Genomic DNA, 24,837 nt, shown 5'->3' with positions numbered 1-24,837 from the left:
ACATGAATTCTGATTACCTACTTTGTGTGGATTCCTTAATTTTTTTAAATCAGTGTATGTTTTTTAATTTATACCTAATAAAGGATATTTTATTGCTTGATGATTGCTTTTGTTCTGGGCTTTAACACTGTCTTATCAGTAGTGTTCCATATGGCCACATCCTGGATGATGATGCCTGAGAAGTAGCATTATCTTGTATGCTTAGTTCTAAGGCCTTTGTTTGGTCTCTAGGATTAGTAAGCCCAGTACAGGAAGCAGTGTTGATAGTGAGCAGTGCTTTTCTAAAACCTAGAGAAGGCAATAGTTTGGTCCTATATGAGATTTGGGAGCATCCTTGTTTAGTGAGCTAGAGAGACACCTAAAGTGGAACAGGTTACCTGAGATGTGGCCTGATGGTGCAGTCCAGGAAGGGACTATGTGGCTTACACAGTCAAAGAGGTGGAGTAGGTAAGGGCCTCTGAGGAAGTTGTGGAAGCTGCCCAACTGTCTGTGTGAAAGTGAGAGTCAGGAGAGGACCTCAAAAGTGATTAGAATTGTCCCATAGTAACACTACATACTGGACAAAATTGTAGAAGAGTAGTAAACCAAACCCTTGAGACACAAGGATTGTTGAAAGCAAGAGAGAACCCTTCATCTGGTGTGTGTTGAGTATTTGGTTCACAACTCTGTGAAGTATCATAGTCTGGATGTGTTTCCTAATAGAAGACATTAAAAGTAAAGTTTTGCAGCTGTTAAATGTTCAACTGTTTGCAACATCAAATAAATTGCACCACCTTGTGTGCTGTAACAGGTATGAATTATTGTGCCTCTTAAATTGACAGTAACCAGGCTTAGTATGACATTTCACTTCTTGCAATTGTATTAATAAAGTTCAACTATTACAATTGTACTTGGTTTGCTTACTTAAAGGGGAATGAAGAAAGATGCTATTTTACAAACTGTTTTTTAAGGCCCCGTTACAAGGTCTGTTGATCTAGATAATTATTGAGAAAAAGTGTTACTAGGAAGGTTTGTTCTCAATAACTGCTGTGTGTAAAGGTGTCACTGATCACCTGATGAACAATTGTTTATTCATCAGGTGAGTGCATCCTTTGTGCTGACACCAAAAATCATTGTTTTTGGGCAGCAGATTGTTCTGTGGAAACAGCAATCTGCTGCCTAGAAATAATGAATGTGGTATTTGGGCAGGCAATCACAATCGTCCACATACAGCGGAGATGATTGCTGCATGTAAAGGGAGAGCTTACCTCTAGTGATGGATGAACATCTGCGCGAACGCGATCAAATGTTCGTGAACCGCAAGTTTGCGGCGGGCCCCATTCACTTTAATGGCAGGCGAACCTGAAAAACCTTCAGCTCATATTTGCAGCCACCAAATACTTAGTAGAAGTGTGCAAATAGTTCCACAACATAACCAGTGACATACTAGAGTGGGATCAATGACAAAAATTCCAACAAAAAAATATGTATCTTAATCAGGGGTCATTTGTATGCGAATTATAGGGAAATTCTCTGAAATGTGCCCTGTTGGAGCCTAGAAAAATTATATCTTAGGCCACGGGAGTATGGTCCTTAAAAATTAGGCATTCACCTGACATAAAAGAAATTCTGATTATGTGGCTTGAGGTACATTATGCGGTCAATGGATTAAAAATTTTACGGTAGGCCACTGGACTACAGGCCCCAAACATTAGGCATTCAACGGACAGAAAAGAACAAGTAAGTTTGTGGCTGGAGGTAGATTACACGGTCATAGGATATCAATTTTACAGCAGGCCAGCAGACTACAGGCCCCAAAAATTATGCGTTCAGCGGACAGAAAAATACAAGAAAATATGTGGCTGGAGGTAGATTACACGGTCATTGGATATCAATTTTACTGCAGGACAGCGGACTACAGGCCCCAAAAATTATGCGTTCAGCGGACAGAAAAATACAAGAAAATATGTGGCTGGAGGTAGATTACACGGTCATTGGATATCAATTTTACAGCAGGCCAGTGGACTACAGGCACCAGAAATTATGCATTCAGAGTACATAAAAAAACAAGTAAGTATGTGGCTGGAGATCTATTAGACGATCAATGGATATCAATTTTACTGAAGGCCAGTACAAATACAAGTCAAATACATATGTTTAAAAGAACTAAAAATATAAAATTGGATTAAAAACATGGCTAACGAAATCCCCTCTCTTGAAAAATCCCCTAATGATAATAGTTGAAACACGTTGTCGTCACAGGTGTTGAATTCCTCCGAGGCCCAAAACATTAGGCATTCAATGGACAGAAAAGGCCTTTTATTACTCTGTATTTACCTAAGACAGGGACCATTATTTGTTCTGGGTGGTGGCGGATATTTGTGGGCTGTCATGAGGAAATTCAATTAAACGTGGTCGTCACAAGTGTTGAATTCCTCTGAGATCCATGCCTCATTCATTTTTAGAAATGTGAGGTAGTCCACACTGTCGTGAGCTAGGCGAGTGCGCTTATCGGTCACGATCCCCCCTGCTGCACTGGACGTCTATTCGGACAGGACACTGGACGAGGGGCAAGCCAAGAGTTCCATGGCAAATTGTGCCAGCTCTGGCCACAGGTCAAGCCTTCACACCCAGTAGTCCAGGGGTTCCTCGCTTCTCAGAGCGTCCACTTCGGCCGTTAACCCGATGTAGTCGGACACCTGTCGGTCTAGGCCTTCCCTGAGGCTGGATCCGGAGGGAAGCTGTCGATGGGTTGGCTGCAAGAATGATCTCATATCCGAAGTGACCAACACATCTTTAAACCGACCTCTTCTTGCATGCGCTGTTGGATTGGTACCCGCAACTGTTTCTCTGTGAGTGGAAATTCCTCTGCCAGCGCCCGCAAAATCAGAATGCAGCATTTCTCAAAGCAAGGCCTGAAAGTGCTGCATTCTGACAGCCCTCTGTGATGCAGGTAACATGTCTGCCATTTTGTGTTTGTACTGGGGGTCTAAGTACGTTGCCACCCAGTACTGGTCCTTGCCCTTTATGCTTTTTATACGGGAGTCCCTCTTCAAACACTGGAGCATAAAGGCCCCCATTTGCACTAAACTGGAAGCGGTGGAGTGGCCTGGCTCCTGCTCATCATCCAGGATAATGTCGTCCTCGGTCTCCTCCCCCCAGCCACGGACAACACCAGGGATCCCAGAAAAGTTTAAAGCATGCTCTTCTTGCTCCTCCTCCGCCCGGCACCATCCTCCTCTGACTCCTCTTCAGACTCCTGTTGACTTGTCTCAGATGGAGTAGCCCCCCCCTGGGAATTCATCCAGCATTGCGACTTCCTCATCTTCCTGCTCCTCGACTGCTTGATCAATGACACAACGCAATGCACGCTCCAGAAAGAAGGCGTAAGGTACAATATCACTGATGGTGCCCTGGCTGTGACTGACCAGTTTTAGTAATATCATCAAATGGCCGCAGAAGTCTGCATCCGTAGCACATGAGCAGCCACTGGTGCGGTGAAAAGAAACTAAGCTCCCCAGAACCTATCCTGCCGCAGAGTTCGTACAGGTAGTCATTAACTGCACGTTTCTGCTGGAGCAGCCAATCAAGCATATACAAGGTGGAGTTCCAGTGCGTCGGGCAGTCACAAATCAGACGTCTGACGGGCAGGTGGTGTCGCCGCTGAACGTCAGCAAGGTGAGCCATGGCCGTGTAAGATCTTCTAAAATGGCCAGAGATTTTCCTGGCCTGCCACAAGACGTCCTGGACACCGTGTTATTTGGCAATGAATCGCTGCACGACTAAGTAAAGGACGTGTGCCATGCACGGCACGTGTGTAATTTTTCCCTCTTTCAGCGTGCTAAGCAGAATGGCACCGTTGTCGCACACCACTTTACCAACTGTCAAATTGAGCGGGGTTAGCCACTGATCCGCCTGTGACCTCAAAGCTGAAAGGAGTGCAGGACCAGTGTGGCCCTTGGCTTCCAGGCACAACAGCCGCAGCACAGCATGGCAACGTCTCACCTGGCACGTCAAATAGGTTCTGGGGAGCTTGGGTGGTGCAGCGGAAGAGACGGTAGCAGTGGGAAAGGAGGAGTCAGTCGAGGAGGAGATGGAGGATGGAGTAGTAGGAGGAGGAGAAGAAGAGGCAGGCCTGCATGCAATCCGTGGCAGTAACACCAAATCCACACAGGTGCCACAGGTTGCATGCTTGATGGTGGTCAGAAGGTTTACCCAGTGGGAAGTAAAAGTTATGTACCTTCCCTGCCCGTGTTTTCTAGACCATGTGTCTGTGGTCAGGATGTATCTTGGCATCGACACTGTGTGCCAGAGATACATCCACTTGCCGCTGAACGTGGCCATATAGCTCCGGGATGCCTTCTGCAGAAATATTTACTTACAGGGACTTTCCATTGTGGTGTGCCAATGGCACAACTTTTCTAAAGGAGTCCGAGTCAACTAGTTTATATGGCAGTAGTGGCTGGCCTAGCAGTTCCAAAAGCCGGCAGTCAGACCTGGGCAAGAGGGTTATCCAGCTTCATCATGTTTTTTGCTCCACGGAAGTCTGCCTTTTGCCAGAATAAATGTGACGGCGGGCACGGTGGAGGGAGTGGAGACAAATGGTATGAGAAAGGAGAAGGAGACGTAGAAGCAGGACAAGGAGACTGGAAGTGTGGCCTTGTGGGTTCTGACAGTGTGACCTCCACTGTGCTAGGTGATGGAGGCCAGGTGCCTTCGTAAGGCGGTCATCCCTAGGTGAGTGTTGAGCTTACCGCGACTAATGCGTTGACAGCACAGGCTGCAGATGCAAACACTATTGTCCAGCAGCGGGCCCGTTACAAAAAACCCACACTGCTGAGGACAATGTGCCAGCGTCCCTGGAGGCGCCAGATGTGACCGTACATGGTGGATGGCTCGTTCCAGATACATTAGCAGTCTGCTTTTTGCCTCCTGTGCACTGTAAGTTCTGCCTGCTTCTCCTCCTTCTCCTCCCTAACTTCTGCTCCGTCTCTCCCTATGAACTCCCCTCCTCTTCCTCTCGTGGGCACCCATGTGACGTCCATCGACACGTCATCATAATCACCTTCACTACCACTGACATTAGAGATCTCGGAGTAGGCAGCAACAGCGGGGACCACCCTCCTTGGGCTGATCTGGTTGGCGACCGTTGATACCTCCTAATCCTGATCCGATGCCAAGAATGGCTTCCCATCGGTAAGGTCTTGTAATGGATGGGAAAATAATTCCTCGGATTCTAGTGGAGGGGAAATGGTGGTGGTGGTGTCTTTGGGGGAGCACACAGCAGAGAGTGAAGAGGGGGCAGATAGAGAGGATGAGGAGGGTGCAGAAGCGGAAGGCTGAGTGAGCCACTCAACCAAGTCTGGTGCGTCCTTTGACGTAACCGCACGCACCTTCTGCAAGTTCCCACTTAGGCTCCGGTCTGGCGCACCTGCCAGACCCCTACCACCCCTGCGGAATGGCCTGCCTCTTCCTCTGCCTGTCATTTTCAAAATTACCCTGTGACAAAAGTCCCTATAGAAGAGCAGTATTTGTGGAAGAAGGTATATCACACCCCTGCCTCATTCACTTTTTTTGAGGGGCAACTGGTATATCAGACTAGTAGAAATTATTTGTTCCAATAGCGTTTGACACTCTGTGTAGCTACGGTAACACAGCAAAACCGCAAACAAATGCTGCACTACCTAAATGCTCTATATAGAAAGTATATTATTGGTATATCACACCCCTGCTTCAATCAATTTTTTTGGGGGGCAACTGTTATATCACACCAGTAGAAATTATTTGTTCCAATACCGTTTGTCACTTTGTGTAGCTGCGGTAGCACAGCAAAACAGCAAACAAATGCTGCACTACCTAAATTCACTATATAGAAAGTATATTATTGGTATATCACACCCATAGAAACATAGAGTGTGTCGGCAGATAAGAACCATTTGGCCCATCTAGTCTGCCCAATATATTGAATACTATGAATATATTATATGAAGGATGGCCTTATGCCTATCCCATGCATGCTTAAACTCCTTCACTGTATTTGCAGCTACCACTTCTGTAGGACGGCTATTCCATGCATCCACTACTCTCTCAGTAAAGTAATACTTCCTGATATTATTTTTAAACCTTTGCCCCGAGATGACGTGATGACGTAGTGGACGTCGCGCTCCCGGCTTCCCCTGCTGCTCAGCTACCCCGCCGCTACCTCGCCGCTTTGACTATGCTGGCGTCTTCGTGCCGAATCCTCCCTGCACCCTCTCTGTGACCGTCTGACCGTGTGATTAGCGTTGTTGACCCCTGGTATTGCTACCCTCACCCTGCTGCTATCGTTTGCTGGGTTCGGATGTGGGGGCTGCCTCCGGCTCTTTGTCGATCCTGCCGTTCCCGATTTTGCTGCTCCTGCTGCTCCTGCCTCCTTTCTTGCCCTCCGTCTCGGTGTGTGCAGTCTGCTGTCTGGAGTTTCTTTTCCCTTACCCCCGTGGAGTGTGCCTCCGGTTCCTGCCGATCTGCTACCCCCCCTTTGGTGTCAGTGAGTAACCTCTGTGTTCCCCATACCTGATGGTTTGTTGGAGAAGACGATAAGCTTCTCTCTCCGATTTGTTATGTCTCCTTTTTTGATGTTATAGCGACTAACCTTCCATGACTGCTGATCCCAACTAATCTTGACTGGAGATTGCCAAGTTGTATACGAGTATAACAAAGTGAACTATAGAGTTTAAAGTATAAAGTGGAAAAAAAAAAAGGGGAAAAAAAAAAAAAAGAGGAGAAAGAGTATAAAGAAGAGTGGACACAAAAAAAAAAAGGGGGAGGAGACAAAAAAATAAAAAAATAAAAAGGAGAAGAAAAAACAGAAAAACAGAACTAAGAAGAAGGCGCTATAAAAAAAAAAAAAAAGGGGAAGGGGGATAAGGAAAAAAAAAGAAAAAAAAAAGAAAAAGAAAAGGAACAAAAATTTAAAAAAAAATAAAATAAAAAGAAAGGAGAGCAAAGAAGAAAAGATATATACTCAAAGGAGAGAAGGAGGCGGAATAAGCGGAATAAGGGGAAAAAACAAAAAAAAAAAAAAAACCCAAATAAATATATATAAAAAAAAAAAAAAGATACCAAAAGAAAATAAAATATAAAAAAATAAAAAATAAATAAAGAAGAATAAAGAGAAATAAAGAGAAATAAGATATGGGCCCAAAAGCCCCTAGGCGTTCGACTGATCTATCAAGTCAGAAAACACGGGTCCAAACTGCTGAACCAACAAAACTGGACCAGTTTCTGAAGTCTCCAAGGGTCAATACGAGGGGCGGACAAAAGGAATTTTTTGCAAAAATAAATTATGAACCAGAGGTGACTGAGCCAGAAATACAAAAAGGCATTAGATACCATGAAGAGGAAGATGGCATAATGGGGGAAGCAATCCCTAATGATAACTCTTCCCCGCTGGAAGAAATACTCCTAGCGGTTAAACAGAACGGGGATTTAATACAGGCGGTTACAACCCAACTTGGGTTTATTCAAGTTGATGTGGGATTAATAAAAGATGATTTGTCTAAAATGCGAGACAGAGTCAATACCCTTGAAAATTCCGTCACCCTTATACAGAATGAATCCAAAAAAATAAATACGGAACTTTCTACACTTAAAGTGGAATATAATCTCCTGAAGAAAAAGGTAGTGGACCTGGAGGATAGGTCACGAAGATACAACGTGAGAATAATAGGGATTCCAGAGGGTGAGGAAGAGAAAAATCCAACCCAATTCATACAGAAATTAATTCTTGAGAACTTTGGTAAAGAGTCATTTTCTTCTCTTTTCATGATTGAAAGAGCTCATCGGGTCCCAGGAGGAAAACCAATTCCAGGGAGACAACCTCGGACAATCCTGGCTAAGATATTGACTACAGGGGACAGAGATGTCCTCCTGAGAAGGGCGAGGGAATCCTCACCGGTTGTGTACAATGGGATTAGACTGGCCTTTTTTCCTGATTTTTTGAAAGAAATACAAGAAGAGAGACGCACATTTATGACTGTTAAAAAGAAGCTAAGAGAAAGGGATATTAAATATTCTCTTATATTCCCGGCCAAATTGCGGATTGTTTTTGATGATAAAACCCTTTTTTTTGACACCGCAGAAGAAGCCGCGGATTGGCTTGATCGAAACAATCGATGATACAATTGGGTTATGATCTGGCGGGAATAATTAGTATTATAAGGGGCTTATACCCCTAAATGTAGTTTTCTTTGCTTCTTATTGGCGGTGTGGGGGTGGCTGAGTGGGGGGAGGGTCGGGGGTTGGTCATAGGAAAGAAATCTACTACTATATGTGGTGGATTGTTTGTGGGAGGGGGGTGAGGGGGGGGGGTTGGGTTGTGGTGCGTCAAAGTGGATGTGGTTCCCCTTTTTTTGGTTTACTAATTTTTTTTCTTCTTGTTTTTTCCTCTTTCCCTCTCTCCGGATCCCCCATTTAACCATTGTTAATGACGATGATCAGAATTTTTGCTTGGAATGTACGGGGTTTGGGGGAAAGAGGTAAGAGACAAGCGGTTTTCGACCTGACTCAGGCCCATTTACCAGCAATAGTATGCCTGTTAGAGACCCATCTCACTGAGGAGACCACTAGAATGGTCGACAGGGGATGGGCTGTGCATAGGTATCATTCTACCCTCTCCAACTACTCGAGAGGTGTTACGGTGTTGATACACAGACTTATTGACTTCGTTTGTGAGGCATCCTCTGTCGACCAACAGGGGAGATTTATTTTTTTATATTGCAGGTTAGGGGGAGAGTTATGTATTTTGGCCTTTGTCTATATCCCTCCGCCATTTTCTCTTTTGGTTCTTAATTCTCTTTTATTATTTATGGATAAATGGCCAGAATGTCCAACACTTATTATTGGCGATTTTAACTGTGTCATCGATCCTCTACGTGACAGGGTCTCTATGAGTGCTAAGAGTGACAGTCCGGTCCAGGGGTCTCCCCTCGCACGGTTTTGTCTGGAGGCTGGATTTGAGGACGCTTGGGAATATCTGGGACAGGGGAAAAGGGTTTTTTCATGCTTTAGTAAAGCAGGTAAATCGTTGTCTAGAATAGACCTTGTATTGATAAATAGTAAATATGTGAAATTGATAAAACGAATGAAATATGAAACAAGGTCAATATCTGACCATTCCCCGTTAGTACTTGAATTATGCTTGTCTCAGGAAAGATATACACCAAAACCTCCTTTTAGACTAAACCCTTACTGGCTATCAGTTATAAAGACACATGAAATAATTCGAAATGATATAGGCCGATTCTGGGATATTAACTACGGCTCAGCAAAAATTCAAGTGGTATGGGATACCTTTAAGGCGTACATGAGGGGATTGATGGTTAGTAATATCACGAATCTTAGAAGGGAATATGGAAAAAAACAGAAAAATCTAGAAAAACATGTAGTGTCAGCGACAGAATCCTTCCATATAAATAAGACGGAGAATAATAGGGAAAATATGCAAAAAGCCACAAAAATATATGCTAATTTTCTACTGGATAAAGCTCAACAGAATCTCTTTTTTAAAGGGCAAAAATATTTTTCAGAGTCTGGGCGACCCGGTAGACTCCTCTCCCGAGTAATCTCCAATCAACAACCCAAAAAACATTTAGACAAGGTTCGAATGAGGGATGGTAGGATAGTTTCTGGACAGGGTCCGGTGGAGAAGGCCTTTGTTGATTATTTTCTAGATTTGTACAAGGCTGATTCTAATATTACAGATGATAAGATAGATTTCTATCTAGATAGGATCAACTTTTCAACTATCACTGAGATGCAAAAGAAAGCATTAGAACTGGAGGTCTCAATTCAGGAACTTGAGGGAGCTATTAAATTATGTTCAGCTAATTCTACTCCTGGATCAGACGGGCTTCCATATGAATTCTATAGTAAATACGGGGACTGTATCCTTCCTAGATTATTGGAGGTTTTTGCCGAATCAATGGAGGATGGGATGTTGCCAGATTCAATGATGGAGGCTACAGTGATACTAATTCCAAAAAAAGGCAAGGACCCCCCTAGATTTAGAATCCTATAGACCAATTTCACTGCTTAATGCAGATGTAAAGCTTTTGGCGAGGGTCCTTGCAACAAGGCTTTCTGGGGTCGTCTCCTCCATAATCCATCCGGATCAGAGCGGTTTTATTAAAAATAAGGGCACACATCATAATTTACATCGGCTCTTTTCTAATATCCAGGCCCCTGGGGGGACCGCCCGCTCCATCCTGTCATTGGATGCCTCTAAGGCCTTTGACAGGGTGGAGTGGCGTTTCCTCTGGAAGGTTCTTGCTAGGATGGGCTTTGGAGAAAGGTTTATACGCACTCTTAGGGTATTGTATGGATCTCCAAGGGCTAAATTGAGTCTTAATGGAATTTTGAGTAGTAGTATCGAGTTAAACAGAGGCACCCGTCAGGGTTGCCCATTATCTCCCTTACTATTCGATATATATATTGAACCCCTTGCGATGGCCATCAGGCAGGACGATCAGGTCAAAGGATTTGGTACGCTAGGAACACAAGACCGCATCTCACTATACGCAGATGATGTTCTGTTTTTTATAGATCATACGGAAACTACTCTCCCTAGGATTATTCAAATGGTTAAAGTATTTGGTGAGGTGTCTGGTCTTCTTATAAACTGGGCCAAGACCAGTCTGCTCCCAATAGACCCCCTGCCACAGAAAGAGGTTCCTGTTACTCAGTTGGATATTGTTGATACTTTTCAGTATTTGGGTTTGATTATATCATCTAGGGTTGAAAACTTTGTAGAACTTAATTTGATCCCCATCATGGTAAAGATTAGAGCTAAAATAGGGATCTGGTTGAAACTTCCCCTATCCAGAGCTGATCGAGTTTCACTAGTTAAAATGGTGATATTACCACAATTTCTTTATGTGCTCAGGAATACACCTATTTGGATACAAGACAAATATTTTAAACTTATGGAAAGAATAATAAATGATCTAATATGGGGAAGAAAGCGAGTGCGAATTAAGTTGGAATATTTGTATAAATCAGTGGATTGCGGGGGTTTAAATCTCCCCTACTTTAAGGGGTATTTTATTGCAGCCCAGTTATTGATGTGCTATGAAGCAGAGAACAGTGCATTGTTGGGGAAGTTGGTAGCTAGCTATGCTCACAATAACATCTTTACCTTGTTGGAATCTGGTTTATTGAAGAGTTATGAGCAAGGCTATAGAGAGACTATAAAATTACTCCTTAGAGTGTGGGCTACAATTAGGACATGGTTGAAGGTTAAGGGTTCACTCACATTTACGCCTCTTTGGCACAATTTATATTTACAAAGGCTGGATGAAATTGCAGCCGACAAATTTTGGCAGAAGAACAAAATTTTATATATTTCACAGGTAGTTAAAAATAGAGAAATTAAACCTTATATAGAAATGGCACATAATATAAAAAATCTTTCATGGTTTAGGTACTTTCAATTGCGATCTGTATTATCTAGCCTGGATGATAAGCGGCTGTTGGATATAGATAATTTATCCTTTCTGAATGATTGGGTGGGGGGCACACTTTCTAGAATAAAAATTTCAAATATATATAAGTTATTAGTTAAGGCACGGTTTAGTGATATACATTCACCAGGACAAAAACTTTGGGAGGTGGACTGTCCGAATTTACAGGGAGAAGGGTGGGAGAATATTTTTGGGAATTTATCTTTATTGTCCCAGAACTTTAATCATGTTCTAATACAATTCTATATTTGTCACAGATTATATATCACTCCCTTTTGGATGAATAAATGTGGGTTAAGAGTTACGTCCAATTGTCCCAAATGTGACACTGTGGGAGCGGACTTTCTCCATATGATATGGACCTGTCCAAAACTTATAAATTACTTGAATGATATCAATAATTGTATTATGTGTAAACTAAAGATTCGAATTCCTTTTGAACCACAAGTATTTGTTCTTAATGATCTTTCCAAACTAAAAAATCATAAGTATCAAAAGATCTTCCTGAGTAGAATACTGATGTTGGCTAGAGTTCTGATTAGTCGGACCTGGTTTGCCCGATACATTCCAGATATAAATACATGGTCAAACTTAATTGATAAGGTAAAGAACTATGAGAAAATAATATACAGACGGAGGGAAATTGAATACCAGTGGAGTAGGATATGGAGTGGTTGGAGGACTGATTAGCTGAGGTCAGGTTGTATTATGTACAGGGGTCCTACTTTGACGCACCACAAATTGGGGGGGAGGGAGGGGAGGGTTTCTAAACGCTATGAAAAGATTAGCTGAATATATTTATAATCATATTTATATATAATTAGTTGGGTCACTAAGAATTGAGAGATTGTAAAAACTTTTTTCTTTACTGTAAATGTTTTGAAGTTTTACCAATAAAAGAAAAAAAAAAAAAAAAAAAAAAAAAACCTTTGCCCCTCTAATTTAAAACGATGTCCTCTTGTAGCAGTTTTTCTTCTTTTAAATATTCTCTTCTCTTTTACCTTGTTGATTCCCTTTATGTATTTAAAAGTTTCTATCATATCCCCTCTGTTTCGTCTTTCTTCCAAGCTATACATGTTAAGGTCCTTTAATCTTTCCTGGTAAGTTTCATCCTGCAATCCATGTACCAATTTAGTAGCTCTTCTCTGAACTCTCTCCAAAGTATCAATATCCTTCTGGAGATATGGTCTCCAGTACTGAGCACAATACTCCAAATGAGGTCTCAATAGTGCTCTGTAGAGCGGCATGAGCACCTCCCTCTTTCTACTGCTTCAATCAGTTTTTTGGGGGGCAACTGGTATATCACACCAGTAGAAATTATTTGATCCAATAGCGTTTGTCCCTCTGTGTAGCTGCAGTATCGCACCAGAACTGCACACAACTGCTGCACAATACAAATGCACTATAATATACTTTGTATGTTAGAAAGTATATTATAAGTATATTACACCCCTCAGTAGGTCACACCTATCGATAGCATACCTATACCAGTCCTTAAAAGGACTTTACTGGCCCTATTAGCTAGCGTTTGGTGTCCCTAACAGTCTGTCCCTGCTACACACCGCAACCTCTCCCTACAATAGCAAAAGACTGAATGTAAAATGGCGGCCAGATCGGGTTTATTTATAAGGTAGGGTGTATGTCCATGTGCTGAAACATCTCAATTGGCTGTCCTTTACCACCTGATGGATGTGTCATGGGTCAAAATTCTTCACAATGTAAAAGAATATGGTGCCGGCGGACACCGAACGAGCAAAGTTTGCAACGAAACGACCGCCGGGCGAACCGCAAGGTCATCTCTACTTACCTCTGCTCACAATCAGGCAATTATCAGGAAAAAACTTTAGCCACATCTGGCTCTGACATGAAGTCAATGAGAAAAATGGAAAACAAAATGGATTCTTGCTGGAATGCACACATGGGTGAACATTTATCATTTGAGGTTGTTTTGTGTCAGTTATAAGTCTGTCTTTGCTTTGTGTGCTTGAACCAAATTTATGAAATAGTGCATAATATATTTGACATGAGGGCAATGTGGTTTACACCTTTATGTGTAAAAGTACACCACAAGGTTGTCTGGTGTAGGTTGCTACTTTTGTAAAAGTCATACATAGTTAATTAGCCATAATCCAGGTCTAATCTTAAAAAATATGACTTTGAAAAGGGGTGAGGAACACCAAATGTTGCATAAATTGATATGTTGATAAATGTTGCAGAATCCGGCACAGTTGCCATGACTTGTGACTTTTGTAAGCCACAAAACTAACATATCTGATTTGATAAATGTCTCCTGTAAGACTAGTTTTCGGCATGTGAATTAACACACTATTCAAGCAAGTTTCAAATGAAAACAAAAAACAAAAACATAATAATCCACTTACCATTTCTGCTCAATAAGACTAATTCATACAATTGTTGTTTCAAATCTACACTGCTAAAATAATCCACTTTTATCTGATAAACAGTCCCATATCTCAGATGTATGATGCATTTTGTTGTAGATTCATAGCTTTGATGTAAACCTTTCCTGTAAAAAATAAATTATAGAGAATTTATGTACAATATACCACTAATGATGTGAAAACACGACAATCTATAGATAATCTAAACTGAAGGCAGCCACTTTGGGTTGCTCTTCTAAAACGTGAATTTCCTGCTGGCCAGACATTTCCCCTCCAGTGACTGCTGCTAGGAAAAATATAGTATTAAATGGAAATTAGTTGGCTGTCAAGGCAGCCATTCAATATTGTTTTTAATACATATTGTAAATTGAATAAGAAGTATATTGAATGTGTGCCTTGAGAGCAAGCTATAATGTACACTCAATAAAAATACAGTTGGGATTTTATGTACATTACATTTTCCTCTCTGGAAGTGCCCCCGGCTGTTTCTCATTGGCCAAAGTTCAGGTCCAGCTTTTGCATTCAGTGGTGGACTGACATGCTTAGTAGCTTTCCTGCTCTCTTCCTTCTCTCAGTGCCAGCATTATGATCACATGATGAAGCATCCCAGACACCATTCCTGCATTCATCCCTACTTTTAAATTCATAGAAATATATAATAATATCTGTCTAGACAGTGAAGGAAGGAGAAATATTTAGCAAAAGCTGACTGCAATGCACTCCTGGAAGATGCAGGTGCTTGACTAACACATATGGCAAGCTTCTACCTGTCCACATAAAGTGACACGACCAGAATAGTAAATAGGTCAGTAAAGCTAAAAGGTGAAAATTACACTTGAGAGCAGCGTTTTCACTGATATAATTAAAATAAGAGTCCATTCACACGTCCATATGTGTTTTGTGGGTCTGCAAAACACGGTCACCGGCAATGTGCGTTCCTCACTTTGCGGACCGCGCATTGCCGGAACTCTCATAGAAAATGCCTTTTCTTGTCCTCAATTGTGGACAAAAATAGGACATGTTCAATTTTTGGGCGGAACGGAAGTGCAGATACGGAAGTGCGGACCTGCAAATGCAGATGCGGACAGCACATTCTGGCCCCATTGAAAATGAATGGGTCCACACCGTTCCGCAAAATTGCAGAAAGGATGCGGACCCATTTTGCGGACGTGTGAATGGACCCTAATGGTGTGTATTACTCCAGATATTTCATTTTTTTATTAGTGAGATAACTTCTGTAAAAAGAGGGCCCAATTCTGACCATTGGTAATGGTAACCAATAGAGATGAGCGAATTTCAAAAAAATTTGATTTGGTCGGTTCGCTGAATTTGCGATTCGATCCGAATTTATTTGTGGCGATTCACGTTAAAAAAACTGCTATTTCCTGGCTGCAGAGAGCCTGTAAAGTGGTGTAGAACACTGTGTCTTGCAGTAACATGCATAGGGAGTCTGCTGTGGTAGTGAAACAATACTGTGAGTCAGTATGACACGCAAATGACAGGCATCGCTCTTAGAATCACTTCACTCAATTGGTCAATTACGGGGCCAAAACTGACCAAATAACTCAAGTGTGAACTCAGCCTTACAGATCAATGTTAGCTCCAAGTATAAAGAGCCATGGAGAGGCCCAAGATTCTACTATAGCGTGAAAGAGCGCACTCCTTTTACGCTGCCATCAGCTGATTCCACATAGATGTCTACAGAACCTGTTCTATTAAACGTGTCAGCAGTAAGTTTGTGTTGACGTCACTGATTATTTTGCCCTTCCTCTGATTCGTCAGAACAATAACTCCCAAAAAACGGATCCTGTCTGTTAAGCATCCGCCTTCACTTGGTCAGCATTTGGTCAGTAATCCATCAGTATTGCTAAAGCCCCCCCAAAAAACAGGAGTGGATCCAAAACAGAGATGAAACCTGAAAGGAATCTTTGCATGTCTTCTGAGTTTTGTACCTACTCCATCCGTAGGGACCATGTAATACAGGCCTTACAGTTGCTACATAAACAGGATCCGTTGTGCATCTCATTTACCCTTCCTTCTGACAAATCGGAAGAAGGGTGAAATAAATGATGTCAACCAGGCCAAAAAGGCAAAATAGTGGCCCAGTCATGAAGTGGGGAGGGTGGCAACAGCATGAGAAGTCTACAGAGTGGCCCAGTGACATAGTGGTGATGTGGCAGCAGCATGAGGAGATTATAGAGTGGTGAGGTGGCAGTAGCATGATGAGACCACAAAGTCGTCCAGTGACATAGTGGTGAGCGGGCAGCTGCATGAGAAGACCACAGAATGGCCCAGTGACATAGTAGTGAGGTGGCAGCAGCATGAGGAGACCACAGAGTGGCCCAGTGACATAGTGTTGAGGTGACAGCAGCAGGAGGAGTCCACAGAATGGCCCAGTGACATAGTGTTGAGGTGGCAGCAGCATGAGGAGGCATAGAGTGGTGAGGTGGCAGTAGCATGAGGAGACCACAGAGTGGCCCAGTGACATAGTAGTGAGGTGGCAGCAGCATGAGGAGACCATAGAGTGGCCCACGGACATAGTAGTGAGGTGGCATCAGCATGAGGAGACCAAAGAGTGGCCCAGTGACATAGTGGTGAGGTGGCAGCAGCATGTGGAGACCACAAAGGGGTAAGGTGAAAGCAGCATGAGGAGACCACAGAGTGGCCCAGTGACATAGTGTTGAGGTGGCAGCAGCATGAGGAGACCACAGAGTGGCCCAGTGACATAGTGTTGAGGTGGCAGCAGCATGAGGAGACCACAGAGTGGCCCAGTGACATATTAGTTAGGTAGCATCAGCATGAGGAGACTGCAGAGTGACCCAATGACAGAGTGGTGAGGTTACAGCAGCATGAGGAGTCCACAGAGCGGCCCATTGACATAGTGTTGAGGTTGCAGCAGCATGAGGAGACCACAGAGTAGCCCAGTGACATAGTGGTGATGTGGTAGCAGCATGAAAAGACCATAAAGTAGTGAGGCGGCAGTAGCATGAGGAGACCACAGAGTCACCAACTGACATAGTGGTGAGCTGGCAGCAGCATAAGGAGACCACAGAGTGGCCCAGTGACATTGTGTTGAGGTGGCAGCAGCATAAGGACACCACAGAGTGGCCCAGTGAGATAGTAGTGAGGTGGCAGAAGCATGAGGAGACCACAGAGTGGCCAAGTGACATAGTGGTGACGTGGCAGCAGCATGAGGAGACCACAGAGTGGCCCAGTGACATAGTGGTAAGGTGGCAGCAGCATGAGGAGACCACAGAGTGGCCCAGTGACATAGTGGTGAGGTGAAGTGCAATACCAGTACCAGCTAAAGATGGTGGGTGGCTGTAGGAGCACCTGGCAGCAGGTGTGGCATCAGGCTGGTGGCAGCATCAGAATAGTAGCTGAAGCAGAAAATCCTGCCTGACCCACGCCTGATTCATCTTCACAAAGGTCAGTTTCTCCACATTTTGGGTGGACAGGCAAGTTCTCCTTGAGGTAACTATGGCCCCCGCCACACTAAACACCCACTCTGATGCCACACTGCTGGCCGGGCAGGAAAGCTTGTCAAGGGCAAACTCGGCCAGTTGCGGCCACAGATAGAGTTTGGCTGCCCAGTAGTCCAGAGGATCTTTGATGTGGGGTGGCAGGGTGCACTCCAAGTACACCACAACCTTCTGGTTCAGGTTCTGCTCTATGTCTAGCTGCTGCTCCTGGTGAGTAGTTTCTTCAGTAGGCGGGTTAAGAAAACTGCTCATCAGCGACTCTAGACTGAAGTTGCTACTGATGAAGCTGGTACTGCTATTGCCCCCCCCCAACCTCCCCCAGCAGCCATGGCACCGGAACATGAGCGCAGAGGGCCCCCCCCCCCCCAGTCAGACCTGCGTGAGGATGTGTAGTGTCCCACTAGGTAAATGTGGGCACTACACAAGGGTCAATTGTTCTCCACCTCCTGAGGGACAGTGGCAGTGTATTTTACAGTCCATTTTAATGTATTTTTATATGCTTTTATGTGTATTTTTCCCTGTGATGTGTGTAGCAGGCCTATTAAGGTGTTGTTCCTCCTCCTAGACATTAGAGGGAGATAGGGAGCCCCTAGTATAAATAGTTAGGTCCTATGCAGGGAAAAGGAGTCTGTGTAGTCAGGAGTCTGTGGAGAGACAGAGTGAGAGGGCACCTTAGCCAGAGAAAAGCTGAGGGCCTCCTCCTGACATGCAGCTAGACAGCCCAGGCTTCTAGTTGCCACCAGGAGGCAAGTGGAAGGAGTCCAGCCTGCCTGAGGATATTGAGCCAGAGTTAGCTCAGAAGATAGTCACCAAGGGAAGAGTTTACCACTTGAGAAACCTGCAGTTCCCACAAACTAAAGTGCAGAGCAGAGCAGAAGAGGAACCAGCCGACCTGAGGGCTGAAGGGCAGAAGGATTATTTGGAAAAGCAAGGATATATACCCGAGGAAGTTTTCTACCAAGGATAAAGCCAGCATTAGGGCATACGGGCCTTGGGATCAAGACAGACAGGAGTTCTGAGGAATAGTGCACAGGATTTCTGAGGAAAAGTGCAGCCTGTTCTGTAAGTGTTTTTACCCTCTGAGTATCTTGCAAAGAACATTGTACCTGCCATTGATGTTAAAGCCTGCTTATGATTGCTGCTGCCATGTGGAACTGAACCTAGCATGTACAACGTTAACTGTGTCCAGTAAAGGACGTTTTGGTTCACTGCAACATCGTGTTCCTCAATTATTCCAGTCATCCAATCGTGTGCCACCGTTACAGGCACTGGCATCACGAATCTTAAAGGGACCTTTCCCCCGGCACATTAAACATCTGCAACACCCAGGGCACCTCACCCAACATCAGGCCTGGTCCCTATACACCGAGAGTGCCCCAGAGGTCTCCTGTGCCAGCCTCTCCATCACTGCTGTACACCTGCCCAGGGTCTTCCAAGAAAACTGTGAGTAACCCAGAGCAACCCTCGCCTAAGTAACCGTGACCTCACAATTGCATTACCCTGCAGGGCTGCGTACTGCAGATGGGTGATGGCGCATATAGGCAGCAGCCAACTGACTACATATGATGTCTTGATAGTAGCTCAGTTTGTCCTCCCTCTCAGTGGGTGTTAAAAAAGCTCCCATTTTGGACCAGTAGCGAGGGTCTAATATGGTGGAGAGCCAGTAGTCATCCCTCTGCCGAATGGTGACAATTCCTCTGTCACTACACAAGCAACTGAGCATGCATCGTGCCATTTGCGCAAGGGACAAGGAGGGACTCCCTGCCTCCATCTCCACTGCATATTGCCACGGTGTGTCTCGGTCATCTGCCTCAACTTCCTCATCACCCTGTAGCTCCTCCAGCTGCTCCTGTTCCTCTTCTCCTTTCACCTGTGTAAAAAAAACTGCCATTTCTCTAAGCATTGCTTTTGCTCAAATGTCCTCCTCCTTGAGTTCAGCCCCCACAGGGCTCATGTGGCCATGAGATGTAATTGCCACGTCTCCTGTCCCCTGGCCAGCCAGATTTAGCAGCATCTATTGCGAACATGAATCAGTGGAATTACGTTGTTCATCCCATAGTCCTGACGACTGAAAAATAAAGTGGCCTCCTCAAAGGGCCCGAGCAAACGGCAGGTGTCACGCATGAGCTGCCACTGGCTAACATCAAAGTTACACAGGGGAGTACCTCTGTCCGCCTGTATCATCAAAAAATCGTTTATGGCCTTTCTCTGTTCATATAATCAGTCTAAAATATGGAGGGTAAAAACGTGGCATATCAGCCTATGTTGGGGATGCCCTTCTGCCGATGCAGCATAAGGAGGGTGTGCTTTGCAGTGTACGAGTGGCTGAAGTGCAAGCAGTTTCCTGGCCATTTTCAGGATGTCTTGCAGATGGGGTGAAGACTTCAGTAAAAGCTTTACAACCAGATTGAACATGTGCGCCATGCAGAGCGCATGGCTCAGCCCTCCTTGATGCAGCTCCGACACCATGTTCTTCCTGTTGTCGGTCACCATGGTTTCCGATTTTGAGTTGTCAAGGAGAAAGCCAGGATTCGATTTCTTGATTAAGTAGGCGGAGCAGTTCCTCCCCTGTGTGACTCCGTTCGCCCAGGCAAACTAGGTGCAGAACAGCGTGACTCCGCCGTGCCCTGCACATGTGGTATGCTGGAGGAGCAGTGTGAATTGTCCCAGCAGTGGAGGATGAGGACACAGTGGAGGATGAGGAGGCAGAGGCGGACATTGCCGCAGGACCAACGGCGTGAGAACGTGGAGGCAGAAGCAGTGTCACCTGGCCAAGTTGCTGGTGTGGCTGGGCAGGAACAACATTTACCCAGTGGGTAAAGGACATATATTGTCCTTGACCGGAATTACAGCTCCAAATGTCGGCGCTGCCGTGAACTTTGGCAGGCACCGACAGGCTCAAGGACTGGCCCACCTTCTGTTCTACATATGTGTGCAGGGCTGGTACTGCCTTTTTTGCAAATAAATCCTCTAGTAAACTCAAACCTGAAGCAGATCGGCCGGCACCACTCCTGTCAGTTCAATAATGGCTCAAATCCTACTTATCACAATCAACTACCTTATGTGTCACCCCCAATTCCTCATAGATTGTAAGCTCTTGCGAGCAGGGTTCTGACTCCTAGTGTTTCAGTTGCATATTAGCCAGTTACTTTTGTTTTGTACATGAACCCTATGAATTTGTAAAGCGCTGCGGAATATGGTGGCGCTATATAAATAATTTTTATTATTATTATTAAAAAATAAATGACGGCTTGGTACTCTCCACCTCGGCTTGGCACAAGCCATCTATTCTCTGAAATGTGCAGAGTCTAACACTTGTAAAGGGAGGGACTGCAGCACCAGCAACTTGGCCAGGAGCACATACAGTTTCTGCGCCGTTGTACACTAGTGTTGGGCGTGAATATTTGAATCGTGAATATTAATTGCGAATATCGGCACTTTGAGAATTTGCAAATATTTAGAATATAGTGATATATATTCGTAATTTGGAATATTCTAGATTTTTTTTTCATAAGTAACATACCTTCTTGCTTGTGGGCTAATGAGAAGGCAGCAATGTCTTCGTCTGAGCTTAGCAACATCCCTAGCAACCAATAGGAAGGTTGCCTACCCCTTTAATATATAAGAACCTCCCCAGCATCCAGTGTAAGTAGTATTTTGCAGATCTGAGAGAGACAGCAGTGTTATTGCTGTGCTCTCTGCTTTCCAGTGTCATTACATTAGATAGTTAGTTAGCTTATATAATATAGAAAGTTAGTTGGAGTTAGTGTTGGTAAGGCTACTTTCACACTTGCGGCAGAGCGATCCGGCAAGCAGTTCTGTAGCTGGAACGACATCTGCCATCTGATGGCATTTGTAAGACTGATCAGGATCCTGATCAGTCTTAAAAATGCCTGATCAGTCAGAAAAATGCATTGAAATGCCAGATCCGTCTTTCCGGTATCATCTGGAAAAATGGACCCGACATTTATTTTTTTCACCTTTTTTCGGTCTGCGCATGGCTGAATCCGGCATTCCGGTATTTTGAATGCCGGCACTAATACATTCCTATGGAAAAAATTCTGGCATTCAGGCAAGTCTTCAGTTTTTTGGCTGGAGATAAAACCATAGCATGCTGCGGTTTTATCTTTTGCCTGATGAGTCAAAAAGACTGAACTGAAGACATCCTGATGCATCCTGAACAAAATGCTCTCCATTCAGAATGCATAGGGATTAAACTGATCAGTTCTTTTCCGGTATAAATCCCCTAGGACAGAACTTTATGCCGGAAAATAAAAACACTAGTATGAAAGTACCCTTAGATAGTGATTAGAGTTGAGCGAACACCTGGATGTTCGGGTTCGAGAAGTTCGGCCGAACTTCCCGAAAATGTTCGGGTTCGGGATCCGAACCCGATCCGAACTTCGTCCCGAACCCGAACCCCATTGAAGTCAATGGGGACCCGAACTTTTCGGCACTAAAAAGGCTGTAAAACAGCCCAGGAAAGGGCTAGAGGGCTGCAAAAGGCAGCAACATGTAGGTAAATCCCCTGCAAACAAATGTGGATAGGGAAATTAATAAAAATAAAAATTAAATAAATAAAAATGAACCAAAATCTATTGGAGAGAGGTCCCATAGCAGAGAATCTGGCTTCCCGTCACCCACCACTGGAACAGTCCATTCTCAGATATTTAGGCCCCGGAACCCAGGCAGAGGAGAGAGGTCCCGTAACAGAGAATCTGTCTTCATGTCAGCAGAGAATTAGTCTGCATGTCATAGCAGAGAATGAGGCTTCACGTCAGCCACCACTGCAACAGTCCATTGGCATATATTTAGGCCCAGCACCCAGGCAGAGGAGAGAGGTCCCGTAACAGACAATCTGGCTTCATGTCAGCAGAGAATCAGTCTGCATGTCATAGCAGAGAATCAGGCTTCACGTCACCCACCACTGCAACAGTCCATTGTCATAAATTTAGGCCCAGCACTAGTGTTGAGCGGCATGTCCCATATTCGAATTCGCGAAATTTTGTGAATATTCGAAAGAATATTCGTAAAATATTCGCGATTATTCAAATTCGTTATTATTTCGCATATGCGATAATTCGAATTTTCGCATCGCATAATACATATGCTATGCAAAATTCACATGTGCGCTAATGAAATCGCCTTACGAAGATTCGCAACTCAATTCAATCACTAATGTATGAATGCAATGCCCTTTGCCTCTGTTCTGGGACAAGTGTAGATATTCGCATGTGCGCTAATAAAATCGCCTTACGAAGATTCGCACCTCAATCACTTTCTAGGGAATGTGAGACTTTTGGGAATCAATCGAGATACAGTGGGGGGTGATGACAGTAGTTGACAGAGTACAGATCAATGTAATCTGTAAGGTGGAAAGTAAAATAAAAAATACGAATATTCGTAAATCGAATTTTACGAAGTTCTACGTATTCGCGAATATGGTGCTATACTATATGAATGCACAGGCCTTTGCCTCTCTGTTCTGGGGACAAGTGTAGATATTTGCATTTGCGTTAATAAAATCGCCTTACGAAGATTTGCAGCTCAATTCAATCACTAATGTATGAATGCAAAGCCCTTTGCCTCTGTTCTGGGACAAGTGTAGATATTCGCATGTGCGCTAATAAAATCGCCTTACGAAGATTCGCAACTCAATTCACTAATGTATGAATGCAAAGCCCTTTGCCTCTGTTCTGGGACGTGCCGATATTCGCATGTGCGCTAATAAAATCGCCTTACGAAGATTCGCGCCTCAATCACTTTCTAGGCAATGTGAGTAAGATCTGAGCTGTTGGACCTTTGGGAAACAATCAATTATATGTGTACTGTAATTTTGTGGGGGGGGGGGGAAAAACAAAAAACGAATATTCGTTTTTACGAATATATAGCACTATATTCGAAATATTCGCGAAATCGCGAAGTTGCGATATTCGCGAAAAAAATTTGCTTTTCGAATATTCGCGCTCAACACTACCCAGCACCCAGGCAGAGGAGAGAGGTCCCGTAACAGACAATCTGGCTTCATGTCAGCAGAGAATCAGTCTGCATGTCATAGCAGAGAATGAGGCTTCACGTCAGCCACCACTGCAACAGTCCATTGGCATATATTTAGGCCCAGCACCCAGGCAGAGGAGAGAGGTCCCGTAACAGACAATCTGGCTTCATGTCAGCAGAGAATCAGTCTTCATATCATAGCAGAGAATCAGGCTTCACGTCACCCACCACTGTAAGAGTCCATTTTCATAAATTTAGGCCCAGCACACAGGCAGAGGAGAGAGGTCCCGTAACAGAGGATCTGGCTTCATGTCAGCAGAGAATCAGTCTGCATGTCATAGCAGAGAATCAGGCTTCACGTCACCCAACATTGGAACAGTCCATTGGCATATATTTAGGCCCCGGCACCCAGACAGAGGAGAGGTTCATTCAACTTTGGGTAGCCTCGCAATATAATGGTAAAATGAAAATAAAAATAGGATTGAATGAGGAAGTGCCCTGGAGTCCAATAATATATGGTTAAGGGGAGGTAGTTAATGTCTAATCTGGACAAGGGACGGACAGATCCTGTGGGATCCATGCCTGGTTCATTTTTATGAACGTCAGCTTGTCCACATTGGCTGTAGACAGGCGGCTGCGTTTGTCTGTAATGACGCCCCCTGCCGTGCTGAATACACGTTCAGACAAAACGCTGGCCGCCGGGCAGGCCAGCACCTCCAAGGCATAAAAGGCTAGCTCTGGCCACGTGGACAATTTAGAGACCCAGAAGTTGAATGGGGCCGAACCATCAGTCAGTACGTGGAGGGGTGTGCACATGTACTGTTCCACCATGTTAGTGAAATGTTGCCTCCTGCTAACACGTTGCGTATCAGGTGGTGGTGCAGTTAGCTGTGGCGTGTTGACAAAAGTTTTCCACATCTCTGCCATGCTAACCCTGCCCTCAGAGGAGCTGGCCGTGACACAGCTGCCTTGGCGACCTCTTGCTCCTCCTCTGCCTTGGCCTTGGGCTTCCACTTGTTCCCCTGTGACATTTGGGAATGCTCTCAGTAGCGCGTCTACCAACGTGCGCTTGTACTCGCGCATCTTCCTATCACGCTCCAGTGCAGGAAGTAAGGTGGGCACATTGTCTTTGTAGCGTGGATCCAGCAGGGTGGCAACCCAGTAGTCCGCACAGGTTAAAATGTGGGCAACTCTGCTGTCGTTGCGCAGGCACTGCAGCATGTAGTCGCTCATGTGTGCCAGGCTGCCCAGGGGTAAGGACAAGCTGTCCTCTGTGGGAGGCGTATCGTCATCGTCCTGCCTTTCCCCCCAGCCACGCACCAGTGATGGACCCGAGCTGCGTTGGGTGCCACCCCGCTGTGACCATGCTTCATCCTCATCCTCCTCCACCTCCTCCTCATCCTCGTCCTCCTCGTCCTCCAGTAGTGGGCCCTGGCTGGCCACATTTGTACCTGGCCTCTGCTGTTGCCAAAAACCTCC

At 44.6% G+C, this 24,837-nt stretch overlaps 1 protein-coding gene across 1 annotated transcript in view; it reads right to left on the bottom strand.

Moving 5' to 3' along the window:
- Window positions 1–24,837, bottom strand: part of LOC122923467 — a gene marked incomplete at its 3' end in the record, with an annotated part of 213,657 nt that overhangs the window by 62,297 nt on the left and 126,523 nt on the right. The window contains exon 7 of the mRNA XM_044274276.1: window positions 13,859–14,004. Within this exon, the coding sequence (XP_044130211.1) occupies window positions 13,859–14,004 (146 nt within the window). The remainder of the gene's footprint in view (window positions 1–13,858; window positions 14,005–24,837) is intronic.

The sequence above is a fragment of the Bufo gargarizans genome, unplaced genomic scaffold (assembly GCF_014858855.1).
Source record: "Bufo gargarizans isolate SCDJY-AF-19 unplaced genomic scaffold, ASM1485885v1 original_scaffold_1621_pilon, whole genome shotgun sequence".
Lineage (NCBI taxonomy): Eukaryota > Metazoa > Chordata > Amphibia > Anura > Bufonidae > Bufo > Bufo gargarizans.
This window is presented reverse-complemented; position numbering and strand designations above follow the sequence as displayed.